At 45.3% G+C, this 13,289-nt stretch overlaps 1 protein-coding gene across 1 annotated transcript in view; it reads left to right on the top strand.

Annotated features, from left to right (window-relative positions):
* Positions 1 to 13,289, top strand: part of ANKFY1 (ankyrin repeat and FYVE domain containing 1) — a 72,062-nt gene that overhangs the window by 46,130 nt on the left and 12,643 nt on the right. The window contains exons 11-18 of the mRNA XM_068531613.1: positions 3,906 to 4,003; positions 7,135 to 7,366; positions 8,320 to 8,418; positions 8,659 to 8,812; positions 9,559 to 9,727; positions 10,542 to 10,660; positions 11,466 to 11,622; positions 12,801 to 13,001. Of these exons, the coding sequence (XP_068387714.1) occupies positions 3,906 to 4,003; positions 7,135 to 7,366; positions 8,320 to 8,418; positions 8,659 to 8,812; positions 9,559 to 9,727; positions 10,542 to 10,660; positions 11,466 to 11,622; positions 12,801 to 13,001 (1,229 nt within the window). The remainder of the gene's footprint in view (positions 1 to 3,905; positions 4,004 to 7,134; positions 7,367 to 8,319; positions 8,419 to 8,658; positions 8,813 to 9,558; positions 9,728 to 10,541; positions 10,661 to 11,465; positions 11,623 to 12,800; positions 13,002 to 13,289) is intronic.

Here is a 13,289-nt window from a genome sequence, read left to right as displayed (position 1 = left end):
TCATTCTTTCAAGTAAAAATGGTGTTGTTAATCAGTCATTCTTTCAAGTAAAAATGGTGTTCCATGAAAAAACTGTTAGTTCAGCTTGCAGTGTAACAATGGCACAAGTGCTTTCCTTTGAGACAACTTGTGTAATTTGCTACACAACAGATGTAACATACTTTATTTACTTTATGCGTACTTCTTATTTTGTCACACAGAATTTTAAAGACATGTACTCAATGTTGAGGTTTATTAAAGTTAGTAATTTCTACTGCTTTATCAAGGGCCACCGTCAGTGAAACTGGTTATTTTTTGGACCGAGTGCATCGCCGTGAGGAGTACAGTGACTACCACTAGTACATTTTGGGGCCCCTGCCTTGATTTGTGTTAAGGCTCCCCAGTTTGATCCACCATTGCTTTTGTGCCATCAGTGCAAATGTCAGCACAGTGGGAAAAAGCAGATAACATCAAGTATTATTATTATGAAAACAGTTTTGACCTCCTGGACCCCCTGAAAGACTCTGAGGAACCCCTACGAATCCAAAGACCACACTTTGAGAACCACTTTTAATGTGAATATGTCCTTGATCTGACTAAATAAAACATGGGGATATTTTAAGGAGCGGGATTCCATATGGTTCAGTATTGAGTGCTAGCAGTGTATAAAGGATGGGTAAGTGCCACTAATGAGGGGAATTGGCCAAAAAAAAAAAAAAAAAAAAAGATAGATATTAAATATCCCTTCCCCTAAAAGAAGTTAATAATTAACTTTAAATAAAGGTCAAATGAAATCACCCTTTGGGTGACATAAAAGCTAAAGGCAGCAGTACTACAGGATAGGGAGTACAGGCAGAACTGTGTTTTAGACTAAAGATCCTCTGGAAATGAGATAGTTACTAAATTGCTTTTAATTTATAAATGTATGTTGGTTATTGACCATACTTCTACTGATTTCTGATTTAACTGCATTATAGAAGAGTGTGACATATAAGAGATAGGTTCTTTGGTGTTTCGGACTTGAATGTTAGACTCTTAGAGATACAGTTTTTATGAAAGTCTGACATGTACTTGAAAAGAATTGCATTCTTTAATTGTAGGATGCATGTAGCATTCTCTGTTTACGTCCATTAAATCAAGCTTGTTCATTGTGCTGTTCAGATCTTACTCATTAGCTTACTAACTTTTGGACTCCTTGATCTGTCAGTTTCTGGGAGGTATATTAGAAATGGTCACTGCGATTATGGATTTGTCCATTTTTCTTGCTAGTTCTGTCAATTTTACATTATATACTTTGAGTTTTCATAGACATATCAGTAATGTTTTAGCAGTAGCAGGTTATCTTTGTTCTGTAGGGAGGTATATGATTTAGTTATTGTGTACACTGGCATGACTACAGAAGTGAAAATGGGACTCTTATTAGGAGTCTCTCAATTAGAAAGACTCTTAACTAGGCGTGGAATCACTTTCTCTGAGGGAAAAGATAAAAATGGCATGGAAACAAAGCAGTACTTTGTCCCGTTGCTTTTCCTTGGTTTTAGTCCTGGTATTTAATTTATTTTGAGTTTTCAAATAGCATAGCTGTAGAACGTGAGACTTGTGTTTATCCAAAAAGGAAATGGATTTTAATAGAGAAAATACTGTTCTGGGACTAAAACCATTTCAAGAGGAAAAGAAGAAAAAAAAATTTTTTTTGTAATTGAGTATAATTGCTTTACAGTGTTGTGTTAGTTTCTGCTGTACAGTGAAGTGAATCAGCTCTATGTATACCTATATCTCCTCCCTCTGGGACCTCCCTCCCACCCCCATCCCCACCCCACCCATCTAGGTCGTCACAGAGCACCGAGCGGAGCTTCCTGTGCTTTATAGCATGTTCCCGCTAGCTATCTGTTTTATGCATCGTAGTGTATACGTGTCAATCCTAATCTCCCAATTTGTCCCACCCTCCCCGTCCCACTTTGTGTCCACATGTCCGTTCTCTACGTCTATGTCTCTATTCCTGCCCTGCAGATAGGTTCATCTGTACCATTTTGCTAGATCCCACATATGTGTGTTAATATACAATGTTTGTTTTTCTCTTTCTGGCTTACTTCAGTCTGTATGACAGACTCTAGGTCCATCCACATCTCTACAAATGACCCAATTTCATTCCTTTTTATGGCCAAGTAATATTCCATTGTATATATGTACCACATCTTCTTTATCCATTCATCTGTTGTTGGACATTTAGGTTGTTTCCATGTCCTGGCTATTGTAAATAGTGCTGCAATGAACAGTGGGATACATGTGTCCTTTTGAATTATGGTTTTTCTCAGGGTATATGCCCAGTAGTGGGATTGCTGGGTTATATGGTAGTTCTATTTTTAGTTTTTTAAGGAACCTCCATACTGTTCTCCACAGTGGCTGTCAGTTTACATTCCCACCAACAGTGCAAAAGTGTTCCCTTTTCTCCACACCCTCTCCAGCATTTATTGTTTGTAGATTTTTTGATGATGGCCATTCTGTTAGGTGTGAGGTGATACCTCATTGTAGTTTTGATTTGCATTTCTCTAATAATTAGTGATGTTGAGCATCTTTTCATGTGCCTCTTGGCCATCTGTATGTCTTCTTTGGTGAAATGTCTATTTAGGTCTTCTGCTCATTTTAATTGGGTTGTTTGTTTTTTTGATATTGAGCTCCATGAGCTGCTTGTATATTTCGGAGATTAATCCTTTGTCCGTTGCTTCGTTTGCAAATATTTTCTCCCATTCTGAGGGTTGTATTTTCGTCTGGTTTATGGTTTCCTTTGCTGTGCAAAAGCTTTTAAGTTTCATTAGGTCCCATTTGTTTATTTTTGTTTTTATTTTCATTACTCTAGGAGGTGGGTCAAAAAAGATCTTGCTGTGGTTTATGTCAAAGAGAGTTTTTCCTATTGTTTTTTTCTTTCTAAGATTTTTATTTAGAAGAGTGATAGTGCGAAGTAAAACATTTCTAAGCCAAGAACAAACATATTTAAGGCCATAGGAGTAAAACTAAAGTATTTAAGGAGCATTTTCTGCTAGAACTTCAGCTCACAGTGTCTTCAAAATGGTCATCTACCCCAGAGGTTCTCAGAGATGACCTCCCAAGCCTCACCCCCCAAGGGACGTTTGGTAACATATGTAGACAGTCTTGATTGTCACAATAAGGTTGAGGGTCGTGGTGCAGTGGTTAAGAATCCACTTGCCAATGCAGGGGACACAGGTTCGAGCCCTGGTCTGGGAAGATCCCACATGCCGCAGAGCAACTAAGCCCATGTGCCACAACTACTGAGCCCAAGTGTTGCAACTACTGAATCCCACGTGCCTAGAGCCCATGCTCCGCAACAAGAGAAGCCACCGCAATGAGAAGCCTGTGCACCGCAACGAAGAGTAGCCCCCGCTCGCCACAACTAGAGAAAGCCCGTGTGCAGCGACAAAGACCCAACGCAGCCAAAAATAAATTAATTAATTAATAAAAAAAAAATAAGGTTGAGAGTGTTACTGGCATCTATTGGGCAGAAGCCAGGGATACTGCTAAATATCGCACTGTGTACAGGTCAGACTCCTCACAGCAAAGAATTATCTGGCCCAAAATGTCAGTAGCACTGCTGTTGAGAAATTATGTTCTAACCAACCCTGGTAAGGAGACATAGCTTCCCCCTGGTCCTAGGAGGTGGCTAGTGGGAAATCCAGGGAGGAATGAATGTCTTCTGACTTCCAGACCAAGTGTTTTCTCCCCACACAGGCTCATTTGAGTCTCTGTGTTCACACACAGGGTGCCTGTGTAGACTTAAATGTCACCTACGTACGTCTGGTGTGGGCTTGTAAGTTGTGAAAGGTGGTAGGGAAGGGCAGGGTGTGGTGCAGTGTGGAACTTGACCTCATTTTTATGCAAATGGCAGAATGAATATACCCATTTTCTCCTAGGAAATTGCTTACTACAGCGGGCAGCTGAAGCAGGAAATGAGGCAGCAGCTCTTTTCCTGGCAACCAATGGTGCCCACGTCAACCACAGAAACAAGTGGGTAAGTGTGACAGGACAGCCAGGTGAAGTGGCTTTGGTCTGTGGAAGAAATGGCAGTGGTGGATGGGTAGGAAAAAACAGAATAGATTCTCTTCAATTTTTGTCCAAAAAAAAAAAAAAAAATACATGGACATTGTTAAAAAACCAGAGTCTAATAGATGCTTTTATCCTCAAATATTGGTTGATCGATTCATTCAGCAACCACTTCTTAAGCATTTGTGGTATGTCAGGTCCTAAACAATACACTGTGGACTTCATGGTCTACTAGAGATTAGCAAACATGGACACAAAAACCTACCATATTAGCATCTTAATTTTTTGTAACATTTTGCATTTGCTAAAGTTTTCCTATGTGAATGTTTATTTAGTCTGTATCTCAAGCTAAGGCAGATGGTGCAGTGTTAAAGGGGGGCCTTTCGGGTTGGACATTTCTGGACTTACCAGGTTTCCCATTTCCCATCCTGCTGTATGTGGTCTTAGGCAAGTTGCTTAATGTTTCTGAGCTTCAGTTCTCATCTGTAAAGTGGGATTAATACTGATTTCATAAGGTGTGGTTAAGATAAAAATAAATGATAAATTTAAGTGCTTATTAGCATAACATCTGGGACATTAGAAACTAAATGATAGTTATTTTTTACTTTATACTTTTCAGACAGGGAGGATGTGTTTATCTTTAAGATCACATTTATTCTGCAGCTACTTTGTGCTAGGAGCTTTAAGGTTATTATCCCTTTCAGTTCTCACAATGGATCTAGAAGCAGCATGTGTTGAAGAGACATTATCAACATCTGTAAATCCCTCATTTCAGGGTAAAGAACCTTGAGGTTCTGAGAGGTTAAGTGACTCGTAAATAACGGAGCCAGTATTAAGACTCAGGCACTACAACATACAGTTGCATTTTCTCTCAACAGCGCTGGGCAAAGCAGTAAACAGTAAGCTTGGTGTATGAGACAATGTGTCGTGGAAGCACAGCGGGGGGGCAGCGCCATTTTTTCCCACCATTAAATCTACTAATCTGTCTGCACCTAAACCTGCACCCGGCCTGCTCTCCAGCTAGAATGATGGCATGGCCCTGTACGCACCAGCGGCTGGTTTCTTGGCTTTGCTCCTGCCATTATGTGTGTCTGCTTCTGTCTGTCTCTCTCCTGTATCATCAGTGTTGCCCACTGTTCATTTCTAATAGCATACAGATATGCTCTACTGTCTCTCAACTTTAAAAAAAATTCTCCCTTGAGCCCACATTGTCTACCGACTGTTCCTTCTCTGATACCCTTCAGAGCAAAACTGGGTGATGTAGAGGCACAGAGGAGACTCGACTTGAAAGCAAGTGAGAATGACACTGGAGACGGGTCTGGAATGCTGGTTTAAGGTCTTTGGACTTTATCCTGTGGGAAGAGAAAATCCACAGAAGTAGACAAGCAGTATGATCATTTTCGGGTTGAGAAAGCTTCCTGGGATAGCTGGTGGGGTGGATGTACCATTGAGATCCAGGCTGGAGCCAGGTGGGAATCATCTAGACAAGCAATGGCTTGTCCTGACCTCTGATACCAGATTTGGACCCAACGGGATGGGTTTCAGAGGAATTGCAGAAAGATAGTCCATGGGACCTACCTCTGTGGCTCTCAGAAGCCAGGGCTGGAGAGGTGTTAAGACGGTTGTGTTGGATCCAAGAAGAGAAGCAGGGGACTGGCCAGGGGGAAGAACTGCTGTGGGGAGAGTGAATTCCATTTTGTGATTGTTGAACTCCTTTTTAAACATTCAGGTGGGGATATCCTGCAGGCAGTGGGAAAATTGGATGTACAGACAAGGCTGGAGATCCGGGTTTGAGAGTCCCCTGCTTGTATTCCCTGGTAGAAGTCATGGGTGTCGATAAGCGTACCCAGGGAGGCTGTGTGGGGGGAAGGACTGGAGCAGAAGACAGCCCCGAGGAGGAGGCTGTAGGGAGAGGGTGGGGTGGGAAGGGGGTCCACTGGGAGAAAGAAGTGAAAGAGCCAAATCCTTATCATCCAGTGAGATCACAGTGGCAGGACCCACAGGGAATCCCACACCTGGAAAGTCAACGGGCGGCAATAAAAACACGTTAGCTAGAAATGAGGAAATTACAAAACCCGCTCAAAGAATTCAAAGTGGTTCCCTCTGGGGAAGGAGAATTTTTTTTAGGGAAAAGGAGGTGAGATCTTGCCGTTTTTCACAGCAAGCCTTGTCGGTGAAGTTGCTGGACTCTAAACAGTGAGGATGTGTAGCTTCGGTAGGAGCCGGTGCAGAGTGGTGTGTGTGTGTGTGTGTGTGTGTGTGTGTGTGTGTGTGTGTGTGTGTGTGTGTGTGTGTGTGTGTGTGTGTGTGTACATGTGTACGTGTGTACACGTATATGGATTCACACATATATACACGTGTGTATATGTCTTTGTGTGAATATTCCGTCACTGGAGAGAAACATGAAACTGGTAATAACGGTTCCTTCAGGGGAGGATAATTGGGTAGGTGGGGGGGAGGGCATGGGGGGAAACTTCTTTTCGCTGTACACTCTTGCACCTTTTGAATATTGAATCAGGTACCTCTAATACCAATTAAAATTTTTTTAATTTTAAAAAGTGGGGGAAAGAGGTGTTTCTTGATCAGAGTTCAAGATGAGGTTGATACAAGCTGGTGAAAGAATCAGGGCATCAGTGTGCTGGAGGGGATTAAAAAGCCATGACGGTCGACTGACAGTACCGCTTACCTCTGGGGCTGTGGATGTGAGGCTTTTCTGATTTCTACAGTGTTTATTTTAGTGACGCTTGGAGGTCGTCTGTTGTTTAATAATAATAATAATAATAATAATGTATTATTTTTATAATTAGCAACATAATTTTAAAAACTAAGTGAAGGGTGGAAATGCAGAGGATGAGGACCCAGGGTGTTTGGAGGGTGCTTGGGAGGACATTGGAGGAACTAAGGATGATGGCACAGGAGAAAGGGAAGGAGAGGAGACCTGAGGAGTGGGACAGACCTCATGGAGCTGGAGACAGGATGAGCCAGGGGCTGTGCCTGGCACTGGGGACCTGAGTTGCAGCACGTAGGCTGTCTTTGGCCCGTTGTGAAGGGGCCTCCTAGCCTGAAGTGCTCTGACTGGGACTATTCGTTTCTGTTCAGGGAGAAACCCCGTTGCACACGGCCTGTCGGCATGGCCTGGCCAACCTCACTGCAGAGCTTCTGCAGCAGGGAGCCAACCCAAACCTACAGACGGAGGAGGCCCTGCCTTCACCAAAGGAGCCTGCGTCCTTGCCCAGCTCAGCGGACAGCAGCGTCTGCCTGCAGACACCCCTGCACATGGCGATTGCCTATAATCATCCAGATGTGGTGTCTGTCATCCTGGAGCAAAAAGGTAGGTACTTAGGGATTACTGCCCATCACCGTGACCTTTGCACAGTGGTTTTGAGTAGTTAATGACAGAGTTGTTGTTTCTTCCATTGGTGAGTTTTCTTACCCAAAAAATCCTTTGCGGTCAAACCAGATAAGCATATATTCTGGCTCCGGCTACTGTTTTTCCCTGTGTACATTTTCAGGATGGGGCCTGCCCACTTCACCCGCGGGGTTAAGGTTTAGAATCTCTGGCTACTTCTCTGTTGTTTTGAGGTGTGGTCCCAGGCCACTTCAGTGCAGGTCAAGCAGAGTTCTGCCTTGGCGTGAGCACTGTCTCTGAAAACTCTGCTGCCGCCGGTCTTCCACGAGCCGGTCTGCCCTCTCACCAACCTCTGAGCCTCCCTGGTAGGTGAACCATGAGAGAGGAGCCAGAAAGAGGGGCCGAGGGAAGCCCCTGCCACGAGGGAGGCCCGTTTCCCTCAGAAAGTCATCTTCCAGTTTTTCTCTTTCCTGCCTTGAAATTTGTTTTACTCTTTCCTGCATCCTTGTTAAGGCCAGCATCTTTTAGCACTGAGCTTATGGAAGGAAGTGGGGTGTTAGGTAGGCTGTGCCTTTTTCTTAGCCCACACAGGAGGTATACGATGGTAGGACTTACGTGTTAGGGAAATGTCACCAGGGCATTGTTTTGATCCTCTTTTCAGTAATCAAGTAATTAATGTGTGTTTCCATAGTGGACGCTGTTTTCCTTTTGTGAAGATTCAGTATTTTAACCTTTAAAACCGTTCATTTTTCCTCATAAACTTTGCTCCAAAATATCAAATGTCTTGGCTTCCACTTCCCACAACAAGATTTATCAGTTCTCTTTGTATAGAAATGATCAGTCAGTTTGAGATTGAGCTGGTATTCTCTTGAATACTTTAAATGTGATCCATGGGATGGTGAAATCAAGTGTTCTTTTCCTTTTAAAAAATTTAGCTAATGCTCTTCATGCCACCAACAACCTGCAAATTATTCCAGACTTCAGCCTCAAGGATTCCCGAGACCAAACTGTGCTGGGCCTGGCATTATGGACTGGTAAGGTGGTGCCAGAGGCTGCAGACAGACATACGCCAGACAGTGGGCGCTAGAGGAAGGGAGGTGGAAGGGTTGGAGCTAATCATTTGTTGTAGGACAGCCTTTCTGTTTGGGTTCAGCCCGTAATATCCAGTGGAGAACTGCTGGCTTTGCAAAGTTGAGAGGGTGTTTGTTGTAGTAAGAGGTTGATGAAGTGGGAGAAGCTGAGCCCTCGTTAATTGGGGCGTGTCTCTTTCCCAGGCATGCACACGATCGCAGCCCAGCTGCTGGGCTCCGGGGCTTGCATCAACGACACCATGTCGGAGGGGCAGACCTTGCTGCACATGGCCATGCAGCGGCAGGACAGCAAGAGCGCGCTCTTTCTCCTGGAGCACCAGGCGGACATAAACGTCAGGTGGGCTGGAACAGCACTCCGCCACAGCACCAGGCCACGTTTAGTTGAGATGGTTCATAGCCTTGCTTGTAGAAAAGAGTTTTGTTCCTTGTTAAAGGGAGAGAAACAATGACTCTGAAAAAGTACCAATACAATGTTGTAATTAAATGTAATCATAGACTCAGAAGGAGAATTGTGTGCTTTGCTCTTATTTGAACCTTTCGAGACCAGGGCACAACATTGCACAAATCTCATTAAAAAGGACAGTCCAAAATCAATTGTTTAAGTAGGAATTTCAGTTATAACAAAGAACATTCCAACAGATGAGCTATCAAAAGGCTTGAGGGGCGAAAATACACAGTTAAATTTTTATTATTTTTGTTTTTTCAAAGGAATTTATCTTTATCTCCAATGTCAGCTGACCCAGAATGACTGAGTGGGTGAGAGTGTTTTGTCAAGTGGGTAGTTGGGGTGACATTTTATTCAGATGCTGTTGAAAGCAGCTGTATGCCTGTAAGAGTTCAGCATGCTGGGATGTTTGGCAGTTATCTTCTCTGTGCAATAGGATAGCCTGGCTGTATTTTTTAAAAAGACAGGAGGGACAGATGCTATTGACAGCTTAACTTTCTCTGAAAGAATATTAATGAATGTGGGTGAAGTGTGTTTAAGGGATACAGTGGACTCTGGCCTCTAGGATGCCCAGAAGGGCACCCTTTATCATTTGGCCCCAGATACAAACATTGGTTTTGGTGTCCATGTCCCAGCAGGACTCAGGATGGGGAGACGGCTCTTCAGCTGGCCATCAGAAATCAGCTTCCCCTTGTCGTGGATGCCATATGCACCCGAGGAGCTGACATGTCTGTGCCAGATGAGAAGGGGAACCCCCCACTGTGGCTTGCGCTGGCAGATAATCTGGAGGACATCGCATCCACTCTGGTGAGACAAGCTCAACTTCAGCTCCGTTTACACGTGGGGATATTTTGTGTCAGAGGTGGATTTGGGGCCTCCATAGCAATCATAAGGAGCATGAGATCTACCAAGTAACAGATTGGGTCAAGGACAAGCAGTCAAAAGTCATGTTAAAGAAGCTTGCGATTCAACGTAGCCTTGGCCAACACCTTTTCGTAGGGTGTCTTTATCAAGAAAACTACCAAGAAGCAAGAGAGCCGAGGCATTTCCTCAGGGGTCTGCTCCGGAGGTGGCTTAACTGGCTGTGGGATGTCCTCACTGTCACCACAGTGATAAGTTCTCAAGTCTCAGGTTTGTCCCCCTTATTCAGAAGACAGGCTCCAAAAGTGGAGGTAGCCCCAGAAGCTCATTTAGTTTTGTGAAGGGCCTGAAATGTGACATAAAGGCATTTTACACCTGGGGGTTTTACCCAACTGTTCTTGAGATTACCTGCTGTTTACAGGTGTGTGTTACTGGGGGCTCATGGGTGTGTGTATGCAGGCATTTGTGTGTGTTTTCTGTCCCTTCTAGGACACAGCTCTAGAAGGCACTAATCAAACATATCTTCCTTTTATTTCTCAAACCCCTCCCGCAGAACCTAGTGCAAAAACTTGCACCGAGCAGATTTTAATCAGTGTTTGTAAAACTAATGAATGGTACAGATTAAACTAAATATCAGTTAACTATCAGCTGTATCTCTCCTGAAAACTGGGTCTAATGATGTGTGTAAGGCTCACAGATGGTAATAAACGTGTTTACCTTTGCTTGGCAGTGCTTGTGAGTGACCTGTGTTTCCCTGCAGGTCAGACATGGCTGTGACGCCACGTGCTGGGGCCCAGGACCTAGTGGGTGCCTTCAGACACTGCTGCACAGAGCCATTGATGGAAACAACGAGTCCATCGCCTGCTTTCTTATTCGCAGGTCTGAGAGGCCTGAGTATCCCTTCAGATCTTACTCAGCTTATTGCAAACTGGCTCTTTTCTCATTTACTCCAACTATAGTCTTGACCTGCCTGTAGCTAGCTTGACCTTTGTAATGAAGGCTAGAGAGGGTCATTGTTCTGTCAGATCAAGTCAGCCAGGGAGAGGGGCTTATGTGCCCAGATCAAAGAATCTAAAAGCTAAGCCAGCTTCCTGCTTTGGGAGCCGTTTAGGTCCCTGTAGTCACGTCAGACCAGTTCACACAGTGAGACCAGGAGGCTGGGGTGGAGGAGACCGAATGGCCTCTGCAGGACTCCACCAAGTTGCCTGAGTCGTGCCAGCCTCCACGGCCTCAGAGTGCAGGAGGTGTGGGAGGTGAGGTTGTTCAGGAAAGCTTTAGAGCAGTAATTCTCAAACTTTAAATGCATGCAGATCCCCCGGGGGAGTTTTTAAGAGTTCTGATACCCAGGTTGCCCCCAGGAGCAATTGCCAGAGAATCTATGGGAGCGAGGGGATTCCCTGGCAGTCCAGTGGTTAGGACTCTGCGCTTCCAGTGCAGGGGCCCGGGTTCCATCCCTCGTCGGGAACTAAGATCCTGCAAGACGCGTGGCGTGGCCAAAAAAAAAAAGAAAAAATCTGTGGGAGCAGGACACACACACCAGTATTTGAGGCCAGGGACCAAGGACTGCAGTCCCTGGTGGTGGCAGCCTTTCTGTTGGGTTGGATAAGGCTGCTGCTTTACACCTGTTAGCATGCCTTCAGGCTCGGTGGAAGCATGCCTTCCTTTTGCTTCCCCTTCCTTTCAGTGGCTGCGATGTGAACAGTCCCAGACAACCTGGTGCTAATGGAGAAGGAGAGGAAGAGGCCAGAGATGGACAGACCCCCTTGCATTTGGCAGCCTCCTGGGGGCTGGAAGAGACGATACAGTGTCTTCTGGAGTTTGGTGCCAATGTAAATGCACAGGTAAGGAGAGTGTCTCTTTTCCAGGGAGATGGATGGTAACCCCAGAATCAGGGAAATCTCCTCTTATGGCCAGGGACCTTGCAGAGTCTCTGGTCTCGGGCCTCTGCTTTTCCATGAATGGGCCTCAGGGACGGACACACGAAGTGACTGTCTCTTAGTTTTAATGATTTCAGGTTAAGACTTTTCTTCTCTTTGCCTTTGTCCTTTCTACAAAGTGAGGAAGATTTGTTCAATCAACTTTTCTTTGCCTCCTGTCCACATTAGTTACAGATTTCCATTGAGAATTTGTTCCTGTCCCAAGCTGAGTACTGTGTTTAGGAAAATGTTCCAGTAGCTCAATAGGGCATCCCTGAGTTACGTTCCTTGATGCTTTTCAATGTTCTAGCCTGTACAGATTTGTGTGCAGTGGACTTCCCTGGCAGTCCAGTGGTTAAGGTTCTTCTAATACAGGGGACGGGTTCGATCCCTGGTTGGGGAACTAAGATCCCACGTGCCGCACGGTACGGCCAGAAACAGAAAAGATTTCCCTGGCCCTGCAGCCAGATAAGTAGTGGTTTAACTTAGAGGTGAGGGTGACTGCAGCTTTTTTTTAAAAATAAATTTATTTATTTTATTTATTTATATTTGGCTGCATTGGGTCTTCGTTGCTGCACGTGGGCTTTCTCTAGTTGCGGCGAGCGGGGGCTACTCTTCGTTGCAGTGCGCGGGCTTCTCGTGGTGGCTTCTCTTGTTGCGGAGCATGGGCTCTAGGTGCGTGGGCTTCAGTAGTTGTGGCACACGGGCTCAGTAGTTGTGGCTCGCGGGTTCTAGAGCACAGGCTCAGGAGTTGTAGCACACGGGCTTAGTTGCTCCACGGCATGTGGGATCTTCCCAGACCAGGGCTCGAACCTGTGTGCCCTGCATTGGCAGGTGGATTCCCAACCACTTCACCACCAGGAAAGCCCATACCGCAGCTTTTCTAAACCAAATGTGTTTGTGCCCCTGGTCACTGGAGCGTGGAGGTAACGGGGAGTGGCTATCAGTCATCTCTGTGTTTGGCCTCTTGAAAAGCTGATTTCAAATACAGAGTGGCAGTATTGATTCTCAGAACTGAATTCTGTTTACAGGTTACTCCCCTTCATATTTTTCCTGGGTTTTATCTTTGCTTGGACATTGAAATCTGTGCCTTGTCCCCACAGGATGCAGAAGGAAGAACGCCTGTCCATGTGGCCATCAGCAACCAACACGGCGTCATCATTCAGCTGCTGATTTCCCACCCTGACATCCACCTGAATGTCCGAGACAGGCAGGGCCTGACCCCCTTTGCCTGTGCCATGACCTATAAGAACAACAAGGCGGCCGAGGCCATCCTGAAACGAGAGTCCGGGGCTGCTGAGCAGGTGAGTGACCGGCCCCCAACGTTCTCCACGGCGCCCCAAGCACTAAACACGTGTCACCAACTAAACAGGGCTCTTCTAGTTAAAGACATTTTACTCCCCTTTCTTAAATTTTGACCATTCAGATGTCCTGTCAGTGCTGGATGGAAAGTGCCTGCTCTGCCCTGCATGCCAGCCACCTGCTGGTGCCATGTGTAGAAGGGAGCTGGCGGAGGCTGGGCCCAGTGACAGGGATTCTGTGCTTGTACAACTGAGGGCATTCTTCGCTTTTGCTGGGTGGTTTCCTTGCCC

The sequence above is a fragment of the Eschrichtius robustus genome, chromosome 20 (assembly GCF_028021215.1).
Source record: "Eschrichtius robustus isolate mEscRob2 chromosome 20, mEscRob2.pri, whole genome shotgun sequence".
Classification (NCBI taxonomy): domain Eukaryota; kingdom Metazoa; phylum Chordata; class Mammalia; order Artiodactyla; family Eschrichtiidae; genus Eschrichtius; species Eschrichtius robustus.
Note: the sequence above shows the minus strand (reverse complement) of the source record. Positions and strands in the feature narration are given on the sequence as shown.